Genomic DNA, 22,925 nt, shown 5'->3' on the forward strand with positions numbered 1-22,925 from the left:
GACATTACAAAATGGTTTCACCTGTTATAAAAATTATTAAGGATTTACATATTACCATATTGCTGGGCCCCTGGCAATTTGAGAAATTTTCAAGAGACTATTATCGCCTCTGATTGATGTAGGTGGATTTTGGCTTTTGTTGGTTCTTAGAAATTAAAGTCTCTGAGTCTGTCTTGCTATGAAAACAAGAAATTTATTAGGTGAACAAAGTTGTCCATGTATGCTATAAACAAGGCACTCCTACAGGCCACCCACAGCGCCACACCTGTAACCAGAGGTCCAGGCTCTAGTTGTCGAGGACATGCAGCACCTTGGTCTCTCCAATTCACAACTTGCAAGAAAGTTCCTGACAGCTCCTTATGAACCAGAACCAGCCATGGAAAAAAAAACTGGCTTCCGAAGGTTTCTGAGGCAGAAGCAGAGTCAAATCATTTTTGGGGCAGCTGGCTTCTTCTTCACCCTTGGTGCTGGGTAATTAAATAAATTTCCTGTGTGTGTGTGGGATCCTGCTCATTTAGTGGATGAAACAGTGCACATATCATGGGCATTTAAAAGACAGAAAACAAGTATACGTGTACCAAGCACAGAGATAAGCCTCTCTGACATGCCATCAAAGCAACGTTGGAGTGTTTTTTATAACCTGGACTCAGACATGCAAGTAACCTGACAAGCAACTGTCAAATGAACAGCAGTCAGCTCCTCGAGGAATTCAGGGCAGGGGAAAGGGCACTGCCCTGTAGGCTAGGGTATTCAGAAAAGGCTTCAAGCCTTTGAGGTGGTCATGCAGGAAGGAAGAAGTGAAATAATAAAATATGGCAAAAGCAGACACCCAGAAGAGAGAGTAAGTGCTTTCTGAGACAGCGAGTAAAGAAATGTGACAGGAGGGGAGGGCTGGGGCTGAGGATGGCTGGAGACAAGGCTGGGAGGCAGCGGGGGAAGCAAAGCATCCATGAGGTTGGACAAAGCCGCTCTCGCCACATTGTTCTCAAGGCACCAACAAGACACTTGCCTGGTTAACTGAGATATGACCTACCTGTTGTTCATCGATCCCCATACCAAGTCAGATGAGAACCTACTCGAATTACTTACTGTTTCTTGTTTAATGCCAAGTACATGGAGTGTCTGACGTGTGTGAAGAAAATGCAAGCTGCTGTACTGCAAAGCATGGTATGTAAAAATACTTGAGCATTTACATGCTTGTAGGTGCATACATATGTTTAAGGGTACATAAGTCTATCTGTCAAGTTTTCCTGGGTGTTAAAGCAACAAAATCTGCCTCTACTATTAGAAGAAAGGAGTTTACTAGAGGGATGCAGATGATCTCACAGAACTGAAGGGAAGGCTTTAACACAGGTTGGAACAGGCAAGTGGGAAGATCCTCTAGGCTTCACTGTGGTACCAGAGATGCTCTAAGAAGGGAAACAGTCTAAGCACTTGTTCTCTCCTTCGGTTGTTCTGATTAATAGACAATGATGTAGGACAGGGCCCAGGGTTCAGTTGGTTTGCCTTTGTTCATGCACCTAGCCCCTTGGCTAAAGGAGAATGCCTCCTCTAGTGAGGAGGAACCTGTATCACAATCCTCTGGGATGATGGGAAATTTTAGCACTGTATGATGATTTGGTGAGTTTGTGCCAAAACAAAACACAAGACCAAACAAATCTTCACTCAATTAGACAAGAAAAATGGGCAAATCACAAAAATGGGGGAAAAAGAATAAAATAAAATAGAAAAGATTTCTTGGATCAAAAATCAAAATGATGCTACCAAGTGACTCTGGGATGGAGTATAAATGTCCCCACTCTCCTTTTGGGTATTAACCAGGTACAATCATATACCTGGACTTAGTATATACTGAGGTCCCAGAACTCCTAAGGGAACCAACCACAAGACCACCAGAGAAGCTGGACGTGGGAAAGAAGACCATGAGCTCGCACACCAAAACTCCAAAATACACCAGAAAGCTCAATGCGAAGAAAGATAGCCAACAAAATCAGAAAAATAATTCATTCCAGAAAGTCCTGTAAAGTACAGGATAAAATGAAATAGGTTGAGAATGTTTAAAGAGATAAATGGAAGTCACACTTCTACTAAATAAAAGAACTTCAAATTATTCAATAAAAATGGAAAGGAATGAAATAAAATCAGATGGACATAAAGAATTGATTAGAAATCTTGGAAATGAAAAATACAGTTTAATATTTAAAATTCAGTAAAATGTGTAAGCTAGATACAGTGGAAGTAAATAAGTGAATTGGAAGACAACACTGAGAAAATCATCTCTCTTTCTCTCTCTCTCTCTCTCTCACACACACACACACACACACACTTTCCACTTACATGTCTGACAGCCATCTCAGGTATTTTTAGCCAAAGAGCCCTACCTCCAAATCACATCTCTAGCAGAAGAATCAAAACAGGTCAGAGTCACTGTGGCTCAAGTGTGGTACGATTTATGTCATTAAATGAGCTCATCTCAGGCTAAAGCTTAGTGAGTTTTCCTTCTGTTGCTCTCTTGGACAACTGCTTTACAATCCTAAAACATACATTATATATCAACTAAATAATAAGCACGTTGAAGACAGAAGCTACTTTATTCTCCTAGCCAAGCCCTCAGTCTAACTAGAAACTAAAAAATAAGGTTCATACTTTAAATAATACATACTTCTCTCATTATGGAAACAACAGCTCCTTGTATAGACTTTTTTTTTTCTTTTTTCAAAAAGTAAAGTTCTTACTACTCTTTGATTAAAACAATATTTTTCCGGGGTGCCTGGGTGGCTCAGTTAGTTAAGCGTCTGACTTTGGCTCAAGTCATGATTGCACAGCTCATGGGTTTCAAGCCATGTGTCGGGCTCTGTGCTGACAGCTCGGAGCCTGCGGCCTGGAGCCTGGTTCAGATTCTGTGTCTCCCTCTCTCGCTGCCACACCCACCTCCCCCGCTCATGGCTCTCTCTCAGAAATAAACATTAAAAACAAAATTAAAAAAAACAAAAAAAATTTTTTCCATGGCCAACTCTATTCTGTTGTTATAGTCTTGAGGGAGGTTCAACCCAAGAAGGTACAAAATAAATCCTCATTAGATAGAATTTTACACACTAAATTTAAGAGTAGTAATTAATGAAATAACATGCTCAATACTAGTAAAGCCTAGTTTAAAAAAAATAGATCTTTAGCAATCTAATCAAGGATAACTCACCCCTTCACACCAAAGAAAATATTAAGAAAAAGTGATTGCTTCTTGGAAGTACACATATATAGATACATACATACAATATACATATACATATGTAGGTTTATATACATATACATATGATACCCAGTATTTAGTATATGTGTATATATTATACATTATACATTATAATATATACACACTAAATACAACACATAGCTGGATATAAAAGTAATTTTCTTAATCTAGGAAAACTGGCTGGTTTCCCCCCAAAATATAAACTTAATAAAAAAAGTAAAGGGGGCACCTGAGCGGCTCAGTTAAGCATCCGACTCTTGGTTTTGGCTCAGGTCATGATCTCATGGTTCCTAGGATTTATCAGGCCTCTGGTCATGCTCTGCACTGAGAGCACAGAGCCTGCATGGGATTCTCTCTCCCCCTCTCTCTGCCCCTCCCCTGCTCATGTTCTCTCTCAAAATAAACACGATCAGGCTCTAAGTAAAGAAGTAACTGTGAGGACAGGAAAAAAACACACAGAAATATGCACATAGTATTTTTATAGGAGCACTTATCAAACTGCCGTTGAACAGACTATCCTAACATGACATAAACTGTTCCAAAAGACAGAAAAACCTGAAAAGCCATCCTAATTGACTTTATAAGGTTATCCTAATGGTCTCTAAAACTAGACAAAAATAGCAGAAGAAAATGAAGTCAATCTTATTAATGAATATAGGTGATAAATCCTAAACAAATCAGTCAATAACTGTCAAAAGAACATTAATAGGTGTTATACCAATTACTGAAAGGTAAGTCAACTTAGAAAATATATTAGCATCATTCACTCCATTAACAGATAAATTAAAAACTGTGATTGTTTACTAACTCCTCAAAAACTCACTGAATGAATTCAGCACCTATTCCTTGGGGGTGGGGTGGGGTTGGAGGGAAGGGATCTTTTAGCAAACCTAGAAGAAAAAGAAATTCCCTTCTTTTGATAAGGGTCATCTATGTAACTAGAAACTTCAGCGGCATTCATACTATTTCCCATGACAGACTGTGAAGAAACCAGGATGCCTACAATTGTCATTAGATACTGAAATAAGATGAGATAAAGAACAGGCTGTCATTAAAAAACAGAAAAACATATTTGATAATATGATCAATTAAAAATCCCAGTTAAATATAAACAAAATATTTTGACTAACTGAATTCAGATGAGATCAGTAAACAAAAATTAACTGATTAAAAAATAGGAAAAAACCTAATTCTTAATTTTTTTAATGTAAGAATATGCTTTAAAAAGTTTACAACACCTATGTGAAAAACTAATTTTACTGGAGGATGTAAAAATTCTGAAAAAAAAAAACTGGAGACACACACTGTGCTCTGGATAGACTTCATATTTTTAAGACATTAAATCCTTCCCACACATTCATCTAGGAAATCAATCCAACACTGATCAAAATCCCAAGGGGACTTTTCTGACACTTGATAAGGCAATTTTATGCAATTAAAAGAACGTGTGGAAGATTTTTTTTTAAATTGCGAAGGAACAAATGGGCAACTGACCTATCACAGACCATAATCTTAAGTTCCATGATTTTTCTCTTCCTGGTAACTAGTGATTAGTGTAACACTCCCAGGTGTCACTTACTAAGACCACAGATCACTGGGGGAGGCGGTTTTAGCAGAAGGAAGGAAGAAGAGTTTTTTAGAGGCACATGATGTGCGAGGTGCCCATTCAACCTCCAAGCAGAGGTGTGCACAGGCAGTTGGACGTGTGAATCTGTGCTTACAGAAGTCTGGGCTGCAGACAGACACTTGAAGCCATGCGGTGGAACACCTGAAGCCATGTGGTGGAACACTGGCTAGACTTTGAGTTTTATTCTGGTGACATTACACAGTTTGATTTTGCAAATTTGGTTTCAGAAGTTCACTTATCCCGTCTGCATTTCTGTTTTCTGTGTGAGCAAACAGGTAGATGTAAGCTTGGACCAATTTTGTACAGGATTAGATAAATGAATCTCTGTACTTCTTTTATTATTCCTGTACTAATACTACTTTCCTCATTATTTTAAAATACATTTCTCTTATTTCCCTTTAAAATCAGTAAAAAAAGAAAAAAATCCTCTCCCACTGTCAGGATGGCTTCTCCACTCTCCCTAAGCACATTACAAATACTACCCTGGCCTGAGTTTATAATGACTGTGCCCTAAAGTGGCTTCACAACCACCCTGATCCCTACCCCATTCTGCAAAGGCTCAAGAGTTTTGTTTCAACTTGTTACCTCTTTGTTTTCTAACACATACTTGTATGGTCTTAATCATATACTGTCTTGCATTTTCAACATTTCAAGTCTATTTCTCAAACTATATAAACCCACTGAGAGATATCTGAATAAATTTCCACTCATAAACACCAAAATAATGCAATGTTCCCCACGTTTACTTTGCTTCCTACCCCAAAAATACACAATCCAAACCTAAAATGCAAAGAAGTCAGTTGTAGCCAAATCTAAATAGACAGGACTCCATTGCCAACCTAGATAACGAAACCAGCAATAAGGTGAAAGACAGAATACGGTCCAGCTGTGAAGAGAAACAGCCAAGGCACAAAGGACAATGACACTCCACTAATGAGATAGCCACCCCACAGGTCACCCAAGTCCTATCCAAGGCTACGTACCCTGCACTACCAGACCACCAGCTGCAGGATTTAGGTGTGCTGCCCCAGGAAGGGGCAGTCAAGCCTGGGGGGAAACCTGTACCTCATCTTCCACTTAGTTCCATAATTGTCCTCACTTAGCATGAAATAGAAAATTCGTTTAGAGCAACCCTCCCCTGACCCCAAGCAACTGGGGCAGAGAACTCCATGAGTATACGTGCAAACACACATGCACACGCATGCACACGAGCACACGCACTGCAGACGACATAGGCAAGCATGCCATACAAAACTTTACGTATACTGTGAAACAATCTGAGTTAGGAAACTAGGATCGTTGCCACCGCCATTTATTTGTCTAGTTCATGACTAAGTATAGAACACTATGGTAGTGCTAGAAATGCAAAGAGGTCCCTGCCCTTAAGGGGCTTACAATCTTAAGGAAATAAAACAGGCACATAGAGGGACTGTAAGAAAGCACATGCTGACAAATGCTACAAGAATTCAGAAGGCAGCGTAGTTCAAGAACACGGGATCAGGGATCACAAAACCCAGTTCTAGTCCCAACCTGGCAAAAGTCAGTTAACTTCTCTGGGTTTATTAGCCCAGCTACAAAACGAAGCAGTGAGATCTAGAGGCTACACGCATTTGTTTGCATCATGATTCCAATCAAAAGCTGAGCAAAGTTTTATGGAGGAGGCAGTACCTGAGCTGGACACTGAAGAAAGACAGAGAAGGCATTTCGGAGAAGGAAAGCGGTACTGAGGTAGGTCTAAGGAGTTGGGGGGGGGCGGGCCGGGAGGGGAGGAGACACAAGGAACAATGGCAGTGAGGTAATGAGCGGCTATGGTAGCCCTGAGGCACTACCAACACAGGAATGAACTGTATTCCTCACATTTACATCCAGTCAGTTACAGTACAGAGTTCCAGAGAGTAGAAAACACCAGAGAACAATGGCGGCATTTTATCAAACATTGCACTCAATTTCCAGAAAATATAAAACGATTTTAACATTATACCTCTACATTTAAAATTGACATCAACAAACTGTTCCCACTGTCAAAATGTAAACCAAAGTTTACATTCTTAGTAAACATAATTCTTTTAATTCAATAGGACATTTGATACAAATTATATTATCCTGATAACTCCAACATTTTTCTACTATGTTCCATGCACTGTGGAAATAAAAAAGACAAGGTCCCCACCCATGAAGAGTCCACAGCCTAGTAGGGGAGACAACCAACCATGCCTACCTAGATCCAGGTATGAACATGGCTATGGGGTAAAAGATGGACTCATCCCTCCTGAGCAAGTTTCAGCAAGGACTCCGAGAAGAGGCTGATAGCTCAAAGAGAAAGGAGTTTGGCAGGGTGCAAGTGTTTGTGGGGAGGAGAGTGTTTCCAGGCACAGGGCGCATGGCTACATACAGGCAATAGTGTAGGAGCATAGCGTGGTCAGGGGTACGAGGGTACAGTGTGGTCAGAGCCCTGTACAGGGCAACGGCTAGCGGTATGGAAGCCTAGACTTAGTCCTGTAAAAATGGGGGAGCTACTGCTTGCTAGGCTTTAATTTTCTACTAACCCTGGTTTGTAAGATCAGGAAGGGATGGAAAGAAAGTGAGCAGCAAGATTCTTTCTGTGTCGTAAGCAGTCCTTGTAAGCGCTTTGTAAATCACACTGCTCAGGAAACTACCCCCCCCCCCCCCCCCCCCCCCCTTCACCTCTCCTTTCCCTTTATGATCTGTGAGTCTTCAACACGGGGCTGCACTACCACGGAACTGGAAAGGCCGAGGTGAGGAGAGCAAGCGAACAGGACCAAAAACACACACCTATGGCTAATCAGGTTACCATAAGGTAATGGTACTATACACAGGTGTGCAGGTAAAATGAATTCTTTTTCAGGAGTTCTCTAAAACTGCCTAATTCACACCAAAGTGTTGGAAAATCTCATTCAGCTTGGGAAAAGTATATAGAACACTTGCAGAAGACTGCATTTCCTAAACTCTTTTCCATTAAATACCAGTGTTAACAGCACACCACCAAATATAGGATTTCAAAGCCTATCTTCACATGATTAAGACTGAACCAAAACTGCACTGTTTGGCTTAAAAAATAAGACGACACACCATGTAATTCCAAGTCTTAGGTTCTCAGCTAGTACTTAAAATGTGTCAATGCATGACTAAATTGCCGAAGTGAAGAACATGCAGTAAAAGGTAGAGGCAAATAGAGCGTTACTTTAGGGCAGGATTCCAATTTCTAAATTCCAATGTCTCATAACAGTATTAGAGAATCAATGCTATAAAAGTAATACCTTCTTGAAATTCTGTTTTCAAAGGAAGAAAATAAATCTGTATATTTTATTTAACATTCATTCTTAAGTTACAGTTATGCCAAAACAATCAGCTTCTATGGAAAGAAATCTTCGTATAATCCTAAAAACACTCATATACATTTAGAAGGATCTTCTACATTCCTAAATAAATTACATGCCTGATATACATTAACCAATGAAAAATACCACTGTGAGAATTCAGGACATTTATTTTTCTGCATGGAGATTTAACTACCGTACAACACACACACACACACACACACACACAACAAACCCACAGAGCAACGGTGTGTAATAGGTAGTGAGAGACACTGAAAATAAGCATATTTAAAATGCCTACAAGCAGGTTTTTTTTTTTTAGGCAACAAAATATTTTCAGTCCTTGACACCTTCTCACACTCACCTAGCACCACAGATGCAAGGACTTATAGTAAACGTATACAATCTCATGCTTAAAACCTAAAGCATGCATGGAATAGAATTTATACATTATGATCTACTCTATTAAGTATGCAGTACATACTTCTAATATTTTATGCATTAAATTACCCTGCAACATTATGAAACTTTAACATTTATGCAAAACAACTTTTGAAAGACTTATGAAACAAGTTTTCAAGGATCACCTCCAGGCTGTTTACACAGGCATTGGTTTGGTTAAGTGGGAGAATGGCAGCAGCCTCAAGGTTCATACTGAATGCAAATGGTGTGTGTGCATGTCAATCCATGTAAAAAATACATATATACATAGATGGCACAAAGATTTGTGCAGTTGGAATCACCAGTGCAAATGCATGCATTTGAGGTACTTATTTTTTCCATGGTCAGGTATAATTATGCATAGTCATGTTCCTCAAGTGCTAAATATTTCAGACCTGATCAAATGAAAGCTGTAAGAACTGTAAATATATTTATATAGTTAATTTCCAAGCACTATGCCTTTAATGGACATTTGTTTAACATTACATATTTACATATTTAGTTTAAAATGTTTGCCGAGACATAAATTTTCTCACTGTAAAGAGACTGACTGGTAATTATACCTGGCCAAAAGATTTAAATAGCATACTTGAAATTCTAGCAAGAATTGTAGTGAAATAGTAAAATACTTCATTATTGCTTCATTGGACTGAGAAACCTAGAAGGCAGAGATAAACAATGCTCGGTGATGAAAGGTGAATCCCCACAACAGTGGTGCGCACCCCCAAAGAGCCTTTGCCCAGTAAAAACTAAGCGCTCTCCACGTTATCAATGCCGTTGGCATCCACATGGATATCAGGCTCCCCACACAAAGATGAGGGGACAAAGCGGCTAACTGTGGGACACAAACAGCTCTTAAGCTCTGGCAATTCTTGCTTCAGGCGTTCCAACTGCTCCACTTGGAATATATTTGGCTGTTCAGGCATCCAATCATATATCCTGTGATGAAACAAACAATAAACACATAAAATAGTGTAATTTTATGGTTCACTTAAGACCTGCCTGACTTAATCTTTTCAGGAGAACCTGATTACAGAACGCCTGGAACATTTACAGTACAGGAGCACACCCTCCCCTAACTTTTTAAAAGATCTAAGTATAGGCTCTGTTTAAAAATACTTCTCCATCTTTCTAATAATGCAGAATAGCATTTCCTTTTGTGCCTGTGATGAAAAAGAACTGATTGTAAAGCAACTGAAACAGAAAATGAAATAAATCTGTAGTTTACTAGTGATGGATTCTTCAGGCATCGTCTCTCCAAGCGCATCCATCGGCAAGGCCTTATACGACGGGAAGCTAGCAAGAGGAGAGCTGGAACTCACGCCTAGTTGTGACTTGGAAGCACTGAAGATGTGCACTGAGAACTGTCCTGAAGTTGTGCGGCACAGGCACATGGGCTCACAGCTGAGAGCCCAGAAAAAGCCCATGTGACAAGGGCAGCACTGCACTGCCCATCAGCGGAGAGAGGACGGCCTTCGGCCAGGTGGCTCATGTGAGGTGCAATGACAGAGGTCACCGTGATATCAGAGTAGGAAAGAATTTCTAAGAAAATGAGAAGTGACCTCTGGGGAAAGACAGAAGACTGAACTGAAGCATCTAACTTTACTTTCCCTGTATGTCAATGTTAAAAAGAAAATAAAGGGATTAAAAAAGAATCCATGCATATGGGGAAAAACAAAAACAAAGAGATGCAGCAACACAATTTTGGAAGCTGGAAAACAGACGCATAAGTAATAACAAAGTATTTCAGTTAGCAGACGGGAAAAGGCCAAATCACAAGCCACAGTGGAAAGCATGAAAAGGCGGAGTTAAAAGCAGCACCGGTTTCCCCCCAGAACTAGGGGGAGGGGAGACTAGAACAGGGAGGATGAGGTGAAGGTCTGAGCAGCAGTAAGCATCTCCCTCCCACCTAACTTCCTGCCATGGAGGCTGCCCACACCCCACTGAGGCTGATTTTAACAGAAAATGTTTTGGAATGGAGGACAAGATGACCAGGTAAGGGTTTGGGCATTTTACAAAAGCCGCCAGCACCAGGAGACAGTCCATCCATATGATACATGCAAGATGCAGAGACATGCCTTCCCTTCCCCAGCTGTCTTCCCTTACCTGATTCCCAAGAACCCTGGGAGCCAGAGCTGGACCCTCTAGGTAGTTTATACAGATTCTTCTGTGAGGAATCTGGTCAGTCAAAAAGCAAAGTTCTGAATCTACTGACATCAGAAGTATGACCAAACAGGCCACTCAGATCACGCCACAGTGAAATCCAAGTGAACAAGCCCCATGCACACACTCAGGGCCTCCAACAAGCTTTTTAGATCCCAATCTTATCACAAGAAGCAGTCACAGATTTCTAAGCAACTTGAGGCAAGCCTCTAACACGTAAGAGAGTGAGCCTGAGAGAAGAAAATTTTAAACACACACACACACACACACACACACACACACACACACACACACACACAGTCCTTGATGCCTTCATAGAAATAGTTCATTGAGTCAAAACAAAATGTTATATATAGAGGAAAAAAGAGCATTCAGAGAAAAAACAATTCTTAGAAATTAAAGACACAAAAAGTTAAGAGAATGGGTGGATGGTAAGGTTGACAAAATCGTTTAAAGTGGAGCAAAAAGACAAAGATAGAAAATAGAAGAAAAATTAAGAATTAGAAGTCTGGTCCAAGAGAGTATAATATGTAAATGAAAGGATTTCTTTTATAAAGGGGGGGGGAACCCACAGAAAAATGGAAGACACAAAAATCAAAGAATAATTTACTAAATTTTTGGCATCTTCAAAGACATGCATCAACAGATCAAATGGGCTGCCATGTGCCCAGCACAAAGGATGAAACCAGACCCACAACAAGACCCATCTCTATGAAATTTTACCACACTGGTGACAAAAAGACTCTCCAAGCTTCCAGATGGGAAACAAAGAAACCACACATACAGGAACAAAAATCAACATGGTTTCACACTCCAGAACAGTAACACTGAAACTGTGAACTTGATGGAGAAATGCTTTTAAAATTCTGAGAGAAAATGTTTTCATTTTTTTTTTAATTTCTGAGAGAGACAGAGAGAGAGAGACAACGTGAGCGGGGGAGGGTCAGAGAGAGAGGGAGACACAGAATCAGAAGCAGGCTCCAGGCTCTGAGCTAGCTGTCAGCACTGAGCCCGATGTGGGGCTCGAACCCAAGAACTGTGAGATCATGACCTGAGCTGAAGTCAGGCGCTTAACTGACTGAACCACCCAAGCGCCCTGAGAAAATTATTTCTAACATGAAAATTTATACCCAGCCACAATACTTCCAGGCATGCAAGACCAAACATTTACTTTTCATGTCTTCCTTTCTCAAGAAGATACTGAAGGATGTGTTCCATAAAAATGACCATAAAGCGAAAAAGATCTAGAACACAGGAAATGGGAGCTCAGACAAAGGAGAGTTCAGGGAGCAGTCCTCACTCAGAATGAGGAAGCAAAAGCAGAAGTTTACAAAAGCAAAACCTTGGCAACTACTTAAATGCTCTTAAGTAGAATAAATTGTGATAGAAACATAGCCATGAATATTACAGTCATGAAGATGAATAAATTATAGTTATATAGAACAGATTGATTTTAAGAACACTGTAAGTGGGGAAAAAAGTACAAATAACGTTTAAAGCCATGAGAAAAACTAAATGATATTATTTAGTGATAAAAATAAGAATTTAAAATTTTTAAAAGGAGAATAATAATTTGATAAACAGTCATATCTGAGAGAGAAGATAAGGGAACTGAATGAGGGAGAGGCAAATGGCAGACTTCCAATCTAATAATATTCTTTAAAGTGTACGTGTCTATTACTGAATTTATATTTTAATTTTTTAACCATTTGAGCAGATACAGTAATTATTTTATAAGAATAGGAACACTGCCTAATTACTCTATGAGGCAAGTATTTTCCCCATACCAAAATGAGAAACAACCAGTTGAGAAAGGTAAAATTAAAGGTCATCTTATCACAAATGCAAAAATTCCAAGTATCAGCAAATCGAACACAGCTCTTTATATGCGATAATGTACCACAAAAACATGATTAAATGTAAAAAGCTATGGTGTATTAGTACCTTTGTAAAAGAAGAGACTGAGTCAGTTTCTGATCAACTAAAACACCTCCTCTCATCAATAATTCTCCCCAATATAAATCAAAGGCTCCCAATCACTAATCATTCAAAAACTTCTCTACAGTGTCTAAATTTGATGATTAAAAAAAAACCCAAACATAAGCACATTATATACCAGAAAAAATAGCTTAAAAAACATTAGGGCACAGGAACTTAATTAAAAACAATGAAAATAGGCACAGAGGACTGCTAGTTATCATTGCAAACCTTGCAGACACACACAAAACACATATACATACATATATACGTAGTTCTTGGATTAAAATGTTAAAAAAAAAAAAGTTCAAGGTAAACACCAACTCTAAGAGACTCTAGCAGGAGCCACATCCTGAGCTAGCTCCTCAGTGTCTTCCACACCTTCAACATAGTCCTGCCCTGAGTAATGCTGCTGCTTGGCCTAAAACTCAAATCCTGTCAAAGCAAACTTAGCCACTCCCAAAAACCAACTCAACATTCTTCTTTAAAAGCATTCTTACTGAGGTGCCTGGGTGGTTCAGTCGGTTAAGCATCTGACTCTTGATTTCAGTTCAGGTCATGATCTCACAGTTAGTGAGTTCGAGCCCCAGCACAGAGCCTGTTTTGGATTCTCTCTCTCTTAAAATAAGTAAATAAACTTAAAAACAACAACAACAACAGTATTCTTATTGACACCTGGCCAGGAAGCACTCACTTTCTTTGCAGCTTTTTATCACAAAGTATATTCCGTTCTCCATTACACGTCACAATTTGGCTCCAACCAAGTAAGGCCCTTCAGATGAAGGAAGTTATACATGGTAGGTCTCACAATACATTTTCTTGCCTGAAAATATTTGCAATAATTCCTTCCTTCTCCTCAAAGAAAGAAATATTCTTCAAAATTTTGCTAAAGCCAACATTTCTTTCAAATGGTTAATGTAAAAATTTTATCTTCCTTTAATTAGTTGGAAATGTCTATTATAAGTGATGTAAAAATTTTACCTTCTTTTAATTAGTTTGAAAGGTCTATTATAAGTGATACAACTATACAGGACAAACAGTAAGGTGAACTAAAGCCAAGGAAAGTATTTTTAATTAAAAAAAATTTTTTTAATGTTTATTTTTGAGAGAGAGAGAGAGAGACAGAGCATCAACAGGGGAGGGCGAGAGAGAGAGGGAGACATAGAATCTGAAGCCAGTTCCAGGCTCTAAGGTGTGAGCACAGAGCCCGACACGGAGCTCAAACTCATGAACTGCGAGACCATGACCTGAGCTGAAGTCGGACACTTAACTGACTGAGCCACCCAGGCGCCGTGAAGGACAGTATTTTTTAAAGCAAGCCTGGTTAGAATTTCATCACTTACTCTTTGTATGATGTTGCTCAAGTATTAGCAAGCCTGCTAAACCCTCAGTGAACTAAACATGCCTTCTAACCCAAAATTTCTTTATATTAAGCAATCTTTTCATCTTTCAGATTGGTGGCTCTCAAACTTACACCACAAACACCTAGGGAACTTATAAAAAAAAGAAAGTTTGTTCAACAAATATTTGAACCCCTACTGTATCACACATCATTCTAATTTTTGGAGCTAGAGTAGTGAACAAAACAGGCAGAGAGCCCGTCCTCACAGAGTAGGTGTGCTGGGGTGGGGGATGGGGGAAAAGAGGTGGGAATCAGCTCACATGGGGCCTTGGAAGGACCTGTGATTTTACTCCAGGTGACACAGGAAACTGTGAGAGAGTTGTAGGCAGAAACAGGATCTGGCTTCCGTTAGAAGAGCCTCCTCTGGCTGCTGTGCTAAGACCAGACAGCAGGGAGGCGTGGGTAATGGCAGTGGCAAGTGAGCAGACACCTTCAATAATCCACCTGATGAGGCGTCTTTCTTAGCAGAGACTGGCAGTAGTAAGTGTGGTGAGTGAATACATTCAGGATAGATTTTGAAGACAGAATCAACAAGATTCTGTCTGACTGGTTTTAGGTATGTGTTTAAGTATAGTCACAAAAGATTCCAAGGACTTGGCTTGAGAAACCAGAAAGACAGAGTTGTCATTTATACTGAAATCAGGAAGTCTATAGAAAGAACAGGTGTTGATAGCTGGATATAAAAGTTTAAGCAGTCAGGGGAAAGGTCTGAAATATAATGGTTGGAGATAGAAGAACTGAAGAATAAAGGTATGAAAAGCCACAGAACTGGATGAAAGTTCTGAACCCCAAGTAAGTTGGTGCAGAGAAAGAAGTGTCTGAGGGAGAGAGCGCCCCTCCCCCCACCAAGACAATAGTGCATCTGCTATGGAGCCCAGTCATCGAATGTTTAACAAGTCCCAAGTGGCTGTGCTACACTCCAAAGTTTGAAAAACTCCAAATAAATGTTAAGATAAACCTCAGGCTGAACTACAGAATTTTAACTAAGTTTAATATTATTTTTAATTTTATAAGATAACTATTTTTGTTTCTAACAATCCATGAAAACTTTTCATTAAAAACAAATACCTATCATAAATTAGACCATTAACTCCAAACTCCTTCAATTTCTTTCTGTTTTCAGGATCGTTGGTATCATCACCCCAGCAGAATATGACTAGTCCCTTAGCTTTTGCCTCTTGAATATAGGATGGGTTTCTGAGCAGGTCTTCAGTATGTACATTTATCCCCTAAAAGAAGAAAAGTAAGTTACTCATGAAAAAGTAACTTATTAACTGCAAATACTAAATGGTCATATTCTACATCAGTGTTCTCAAGTAGAATGCACAGGGAAAAAAACTGTTAGAACTTTTTCTTATAATTACAATTTATTTATCAAAGAAGTTTATAGTCTAGCCATTTTAGATGATTCATAAAATCCACTCAGAAAACTAAACTACAAAAACTTACTTAACCTAGGCCTGGAAGAAAATATTTTAATGTTCATTCAACTGCTTTTCATTCTGAGATCTAATATCCTCCTTTTTAAGTAGAGCTATCTGCTTGCTACACATGGGTCAAAACTAACCAATTCGATGTGTAAAATAACACAAAAACTTATTCACTACTGCTCTAAGACATTTCTTAAAAAATTAAAATAAAAAAAATTCAAATATAAGTTACCAGTAGGTTTTCAAATTGTGCAAAGCTCATTGCAATGGGGGTTGTCCGAGATCTGAGGTCCATGAGTTCAGGGTAAATATCTGATTTTCCTTGAGTCAAAAATAATATGGGGTATTTGTTCTGCTTTTGCCGAACCCTAAGAAAGACAATTAAAAAGTACTTTTCATCAGGGAGATAATTCTAATATATTGTCTTAGAATTTTAGGAAACTGAATATATAAAGAAACTACAGCCCCACCAAAAGAGCATAATTCCATTACAGAGATAGAATCACCATTAACATGCAGTGCATCAATATACAAATAAATAAAAGAAAAAGAATACAATAAAAGAAAAATTTTAAATTGTCTATAAAGGAGCTAAACCATTTTCAGAAATAGGCAACAAGAAAGCCCTTGAGGGCTTACAATTTGTTAAGGAGGACGTTACATGTCTAGAAAACGAAACACAGGGTGTGAGGTACTAGGACCCTGTGAGTGTGAACTTCACTGGAGTGGAGGGCACCCTGCAGGTAGTCCTGAAGAGGTGTGAGAATATACAGAACCTAACTGACAGGACAAGTCATGGGGGGAGTCTGGGCAACTTCCCCACCTCCAACCAAAATCTCTGTTCCTAAATCCCAGCTACTGTCTAAGAGTCTAGGTGAAAAAAAAATTGAGTATTACTCACATTGTGCAAATATCTGCATCAAATGAAGAAAACACTATTCTCCTCTTCCCAGCATTTTCTAAGACAGTTTTTAAAATTATGTCCAAAAACAGATTCATGTCGAAGTACGTTGATAAGTTACCATCCCACATTCCATCCTACATGGAAGAAATAAACAGAAAAACAAAAGCCATTAAATACCCTAGGATCACAGTGCCAGGAAAAACATCTTGGTAACATCTAATCCAACTCTTATTCTACATGAGGAAAGCAAAGGCCTGAAAAGATTAAGTGACTTGCCCAAGACCACACAGCTACTCCGTGATGGTGCAGCTGTCATGTTTCACGTAGAAACCCTTATACGCAAAGTGATGATATCAAACTTTTGCTTTAATATGTTTAACAAAATAAAAACTAAGACTCTGGAAATCTGAATTCTACTGACTTTAAAATATTTTTATATAATCTTCATGAACTATAAGACAAAAGGACTCTACTTCATTTGCTAACTCATTGTAACAGCCCAGGTAATTATGAATTACTAATTAAAAACCTCACTCTTTGGCTCTAAGGCAAGTAATAAACAAGTAAAAAAAAAAAAGTAATAAAAATATTCTCTAAATATGGCTAAGATACCAAGATCCCTGTTGAAATTCAAATATCAGACATATTGTATATTAGTCATTAAAATAACCCTAAGAGCTCAGAAAACTAAAAATCACTTATTAAGAAAAATCACCATGTTAACCAGGACCAGCTTATCATAAACAGCTACTCAGAAGGCATGATTTGAGGGCAGTTATAGATTATTCTGGTCAAAACAAATTCTAGGATATTGCTCTGATTGCCCAATCACACCTGAATTAAGCTCTTCCAGTGCTCCCCCCCAATCCCAACAACCCTCTACCATGCATCTCAACCATTTATACAAATCTCCATCTGATACATTCAATAGCTAATTATTTTCCTCAACTAGACTATTCCAACAAGGCAAGTTTTATTCTGTTTTGTTCACTACTTGAACCCATCACCAACAAAATGCCTCACGCATAGTATCTTTTCGATATATAATTGTTGAATAACAATAACAAAAAGACTAAATCTGGAAGTGATCTAAAACACACCTGCAGAAAATTTCTTTTCTTGGTTAACTATTACTAGCTACTATTGCCACTTAACAGAAAACTGCTTAGGAAATTATTGAAAATGTATGTTTAAAAGGAAAATAAGAAAATAAAAACTAATCAGTTATATAAAGTTCTATCTAATTTTCATTCATTTTATAAGTATGTCCAGAAACCACCCATATTAATGTGTACATGAGACATATTTAAACTGAAATTTACACAATACATTCATCACTACTTTTAAGTACTCACATATAAGGATGAAGTATGCTTTATCAAAAACATCCAACAAGTACTGTGCTTGTTGGAAGAAGCCACAGTAAGATTTCAGCCTCACTTTTCCATTAAAACAAGGAGAGAGGAATAAATGCATTTAAAGAAATGGGGAGAAAGAGGAAGAATGTGTTACATCAGGGATTACTTACCCTTTGATGGCAGATCCATTTTATTTCTATGTTAAACCCTACATCTTCTGGCAAAGACTCTAAAACCTAGAGTTTTGTTTGTTGGAGGTGAATTTTGTTTTGTTTTTGGTGAGATGAATGGCAGAATAAGAGAAGAAAAAAAGGAAAACAGAATTATTACAAAAAGCAACCTATAGTAAAACGTATCAGTAAGGATAAAATGTTTTGTGCCTTCAGCATAAACCACTATCTTTTCTCATACCCCAAATTACAACGTGATTGATGATGATTAAGTTAATTAAGAGTCAAGAGATTAAGCAGCAAAAGCAGTGGTCTACAGTGACATTTGGAATGGTGGATGTACCACCACCACAAAGACACACCCTTAACCAGAGTCCTTTTGCCACCAGAGATCTTGCGTCTGCCCTAACCAGCTACATGACAATTACCTAAAACAGTTTGTAAACAATTTCATGTGTGGCTGTTGGACTTTCTTCTCTGGTATCTTTAGCCATATTTTATCTAACGTACTTATCATGTTGTTGCTGAACAAATGAAAAATAAGGAAAATAATGTATACTTGTGTGAAGACTGCTAAACATGAAAGTTTCTTCTTTAAATTAGAATTGTATTTGGCGTTTTTCAGCTTTAAAATGTCCGTGATTAAACTGTAATGATGGTGACAAAGTGAGTGAATAAATGTGTGTTTAACTTATCTGGCTAAGTAAGTGTTAAACCGTTAATATACAATTTTTTAATAATTGTTTTTAATCAAAAGTCTAGGAATCATGCAATTTCTCAGAACCAAATGATTTCAGAATTTTGAACTAGAAGAAATGATGTAACTTAGCTGGGCTTCCTAAATATCTGAAAAATTATTCCAACCAGGTTTTAAACACACTAGAACAATGTCCATTTTAGGAGCTCTATTGTAGCTTCCTTTCTGTAGGGTGAATAATCATGATAAACTGAAATGACCTATTGTTGCCTAAGATAACTACTGTACCTGACATCACCGGGAAAAGACCATGGAGAAAAGCAGAAGTTAAGAAATGGAGCCAGTAGGAAATAAAGCAGACCCAGCATGTCCAAGGAGTGCTTGGCATCCATATAGGCTTGCTGATATTAAAGGGATTCCTTTATGAATTGTGTCAATTTTTTATATCCTCACGCTAGTATTTTTTCAGGTGAGTTCTCAAAAGTTGTGTCTCATTTTAAGTAACCAGGGTACTCATTTTCTTTGGTTGGACAATCTCATTTCTCTCCAAAAGCTAAGGAACAGATTTTTTCCCCCAAATTTTTACTTAATTAATCTCCACACCCAATCTCTACTGGGGCTAGAACTCACGACCCCGAGATCAAGACTTGCAGGCTACTGCAAGTGAGCCAGCCAGACGCTCCAGGAACAGTTTTAAACATTGTAAGAATACTTCTCCCACCATCACATGTCCCTCTCACCCCTTTTTCTGTGCCCTCTATTTCTTGTTTATATACAGAAATGTGTGAATTTCCTGTTCTTACCAAATTAACCCATTGAGGTGGGAGTTTTTATTCATTTGAGCAGGTGAGTTATTCTTAAAAAAAAAAGGAGCATAGGTACACAAAAATGTATCTTCTCTAAAAAGAGTAACAAGTTTTTATAAATGTCTTTGACACAGCCTTTTTAGTGCCCAAAATAAATTATTCAAGTTATAACAGAATCAATGAGATAAGCTTTGTGCTAGTTTTCCGAAGTTAACTTACCATCTTAAGAGAAGGAAATGGCTGATTTTCAGAAAAAGAATTTTCTTCCTCAACCACAGATTCTGAAATTTTAAATTATAAAAGCTCAGTAGATAAAATGCCATTTTATCACTAAGATCTTTTCCTAAAGTCTTAGGACAAAGAAAGACATGTAGAGGTAATTAGGAGATCCTTTTATATGCAGTATTTTTTGAAGGCTCTTATATTTATTATGTTGAATCATTAAAACCTCCATTTAAAAATAAGCAACCTTTATGAAGATTAGTTTGCAACATTTCACAGAAATGCCAAGTTTGAGGGCCCAACAGTGATTATTTTCTTATAAACACTGTAATACTACTTTTTACAAAGTAGTCCTCAGCATTGATTAGTTATTTCTCAGTGGAATTAAAGAGCTGGGTCCTCTTGCTAAGGCTTCTATTTGAAATATCAAAATCAGCACAGAAGTTAGAAATTAAGAGACTCTAAAGCTACTATTGTGCTTTTGTTACCACTACCATTTAATCCAAAATTTTATCTCAAAACATTAAGAGTTTTTTTCCAAGAGAGAACTTAATGTCAAACTTTTCCTTTCTTTAAAAAAAGTATTACAAAGACTAAAGTCATATAAAATTTTCCAGCTAAATATTAAATAATAAAACATTAAATAAATAAAATTCATTTTATTATTAACAGTCATGAAATAGCTACAAAGACTAGAAAGTCCTATCTATGCTCTGGAGATAAGCTTTAGTCTTTAGCACTTCACAATTTCTTCATAAAGGCATTCCAACTATCCTGTTATCACAATTGCAGGTAAACATCTAACGAGCACCTACTACACACAGAGCATTGTAAGTGTCTCGAGGAATACAAAAACATTTTTCTACCCTAGAGAAGTTTACATCCTAGTTGAAGAGACAGGACATGTACAGAATAAAAGGTTTATAAAAGGATCCACTAAATCTCAAATGAATGACACAAACTATGAAGTTCTATGAGAGTATAAAGTAAAGTGGAGTTACAAAGAGATTCCATAGGCAGGACAAGCTGTGGGGAAACTGAGGCACAGACTGGTGAAAGTAAAGTAATTGCTCAAGGTTACAGCAGGTAAATGTTAGAACTGGATTCAAACTCCTGGCTCTGGAGCCAGATTCTCTACTTGATTTACCCTCTTTTTTGTCATGTTACAAATGTTTGGAAAAAGAAAAAGAATGTTTGGAAAGAATGATAGGTACACAATTATAAAGAACTTTGATGATCAAGCTAAGAAAATTCCTAACAGTAAAAACATGTAATTACTATACACATGACATAAATGCATTTGAAAATTAATATATGTAAAGACCTCATATCTATAAAACTATTTAGATAGCCCAGTATTATATAGATTAAAATGACCAACGGTAGTTAAAAAGAATAAGGAAATACCACATATATATACATGTGTATGTGTGTGATTACAAAATGAAAATAGTATCAGTACATACCTTTCAGATCTTTAGATTTTAGTGCAGTCACATGAGCGAGCTAGAAAACACATACACACACAATGCAATCGAAAAAAAAAGTCTTAGTCTATGAAGGTATGGTTAACAGAACTGTAACTTGAAAATCTAGCAAGTTAAAGAAAACTGTAAAATGTAGAAACATTATTCAGTAAGAATAATCACTAACAACTGTATATATTTCAAATGTGCATACATACACATAAGATCATGATCAAATATCCAAGTAGGGGAGAAGAATATAAAAATTCTTAAAGGGTTTATACTGTATCAACCATTTATTTAGGTATTTAATGAGAACAGAAAGAGTCATCATATAAAATTACATGGCATAAAAAGTACACAAAGATCTTAGCAAGAGAAGTCTAAAAACCAAGGACAGCATAAAAGCCAACTGTAAAACAGTGACAGTTATATAAAGAAGGGCTAATGCAGACCAGAGGCAACCTGAGACTATGGATGAGAAAGAAGGCTGGCTCTTATGGTCTACCTACAAAGACTTAGAGCCAAGCGCCTTCACATATGCAGAAACAGTGGGGTCCATGGAAACTGCTAGAGAAGACAGATGGATTAGCACAAACCCACTTTTCCACAGAACAGAAAACCAAAGCATACTCTCTGTTCAGGCTGACCGTATAGTCAATCCCAAGAACAAAGAGAACATTACCATTAACAAATAAGTATAAATCATCCTAAAACTGAAAGATCATTTACATTTTATGCTATCGTGACTACCTTTAACAACTGGAGTTGGTCAAATGTTAATTCCTTTACTGGAATTTCAAATAATTCAACTGGATCAGCATCAAATTTCTAAAAAGAAAATAAAGAGAAAAATAAGCCTTTAATTATTACTGAATGTTTACCCTAGCTGGGCGGAACACCCCAACTTAGTCAATGATGAGAACTGTTCAGTGGCCACAGTGAGCCCATGCAGGGGAGCGCCTCTTTTCTGCCACCACCTTCTAGCTCTTAAATTCTGGCTTTTGTTTTTGGCATGGGGGGAGTGCTTGGAAGAAAATAACAGCTAGGGGGTAGGATAGGGCCTTGAAGACACACAGAACAAAGCCAGAAATCAGTTATTTTCCCCATTTCCTATCATGCTGTTCACATTTTATTTGACTTATATATCAATGCTACTTGACTAGGCAATCAACATGTACAAGTACTGTATAAGGATTAATTTCTGTCAGTACGTTTCTAAACTTTTCTCAATCTTTTAAACTTAAGTTTGGTTAAAAAAAACACACAGAAATGAATAGTCACGGGAAACAAATGTCTGACTAGCTTTAAGGAGTCATACATAACGGGAACTCTAATCTATTATAAATGCTTTCCCCATAAGCAAATATTTTATATTTTAATACCACATCATGTGTCACATTATTTAGGCACCTCTATCTTAAGGAAATGAGTTAATGGGCCACCAATAAATCATCAATCCAACAAATATGCTAAATCCATTACATTTATATTCATTCATGTACATAACAGTGTGAACCCATGTATGCATAAAGCTTTTCTAGGACATAAACTATTAAGAGTAAGGGAGTGTGACCAAGAAGAAAGGGGGAAAGGAAGACTTATTCTTCATTTCATAATCTTTTGCAGTTTTTTTTTTAAAGTTTATTTATTTTGGGGGGGGGAGAGAGAGAGAAA

General features: G+C 37.7%; 1 protein-coding gene across 7 annotated transcripts in view; it reads right to left on the minus strand.

Moving 5' to 3' along the window:
- Window positions 1–173: 173 nt before the first annotated feature.
- The window catches only part of GPCPD1 (glycerophosphocholine phosphodiesterase 1), a 57,740-nt gene continuing 34,988 nt past the window's right edge, over window positions 174–22,925 (minus strand). For 5 of the 7 annotated variants that reach the window (XM_077749130.1, XM_077749129.1, XM_077749127.1 and 2 more), the window contains 9 exons: window positions 22,002–22,079; window positions 21,249–21,288; window positions 19,780–19,841; window positions 18,058–18,123; window positions 16,527–16,663; window positions 15,858–15,993; window positions 15,264–15,424; window positions 13,488–13,565; window positions 174–9,592 (listed from right to left, as the gene is read on the minus strand). In XM_077749130.1, the coding sequence (XP_077605256.1) occupies window positions 9,403–9,592; window positions 13,488–13,565; window positions 15,264–15,424; window positions 15,858–15,993; window positions 16,527–16,663; window positions 18,058–18,123; window positions 19,780–19,841; window positions 21,249–21,288; window positions 22,002–22,079 (948 nt within the window). In that variant the 3' untranslated portion in view covers window positions 174–9,402. The remainder of the gene's footprint in view (window positions 9,593–13,487; window positions 13,566–15,263; window positions 15,425–15,857; window positions 15,994–16,526; window positions 16,664–18,057; window positions 18,124–19,779; window positions 19,842–21,248; window positions 21,289–22,001; window positions 22,080–22,925) is intronic. The other 2 variants (XM_077749131.1, XM_077749132.1) reach the window with 2 other exon arrangements.

Source organism: Crocuta crocuta, unplaced genomic scaffold, assembly GCF_008692635.1.
Source record: "Crocuta crocuta isolate KB4526 unplaced genomic scaffold, BGI_CrCroc_1.0 scaffold407, whole genome shotgun sequence".
Classification (NCBI taxonomy): Eukaryota; Metazoa; Chordata; class Mammalia; order Carnivora; family Hyaenidae; genus Crocuta; species Crocuta crocuta.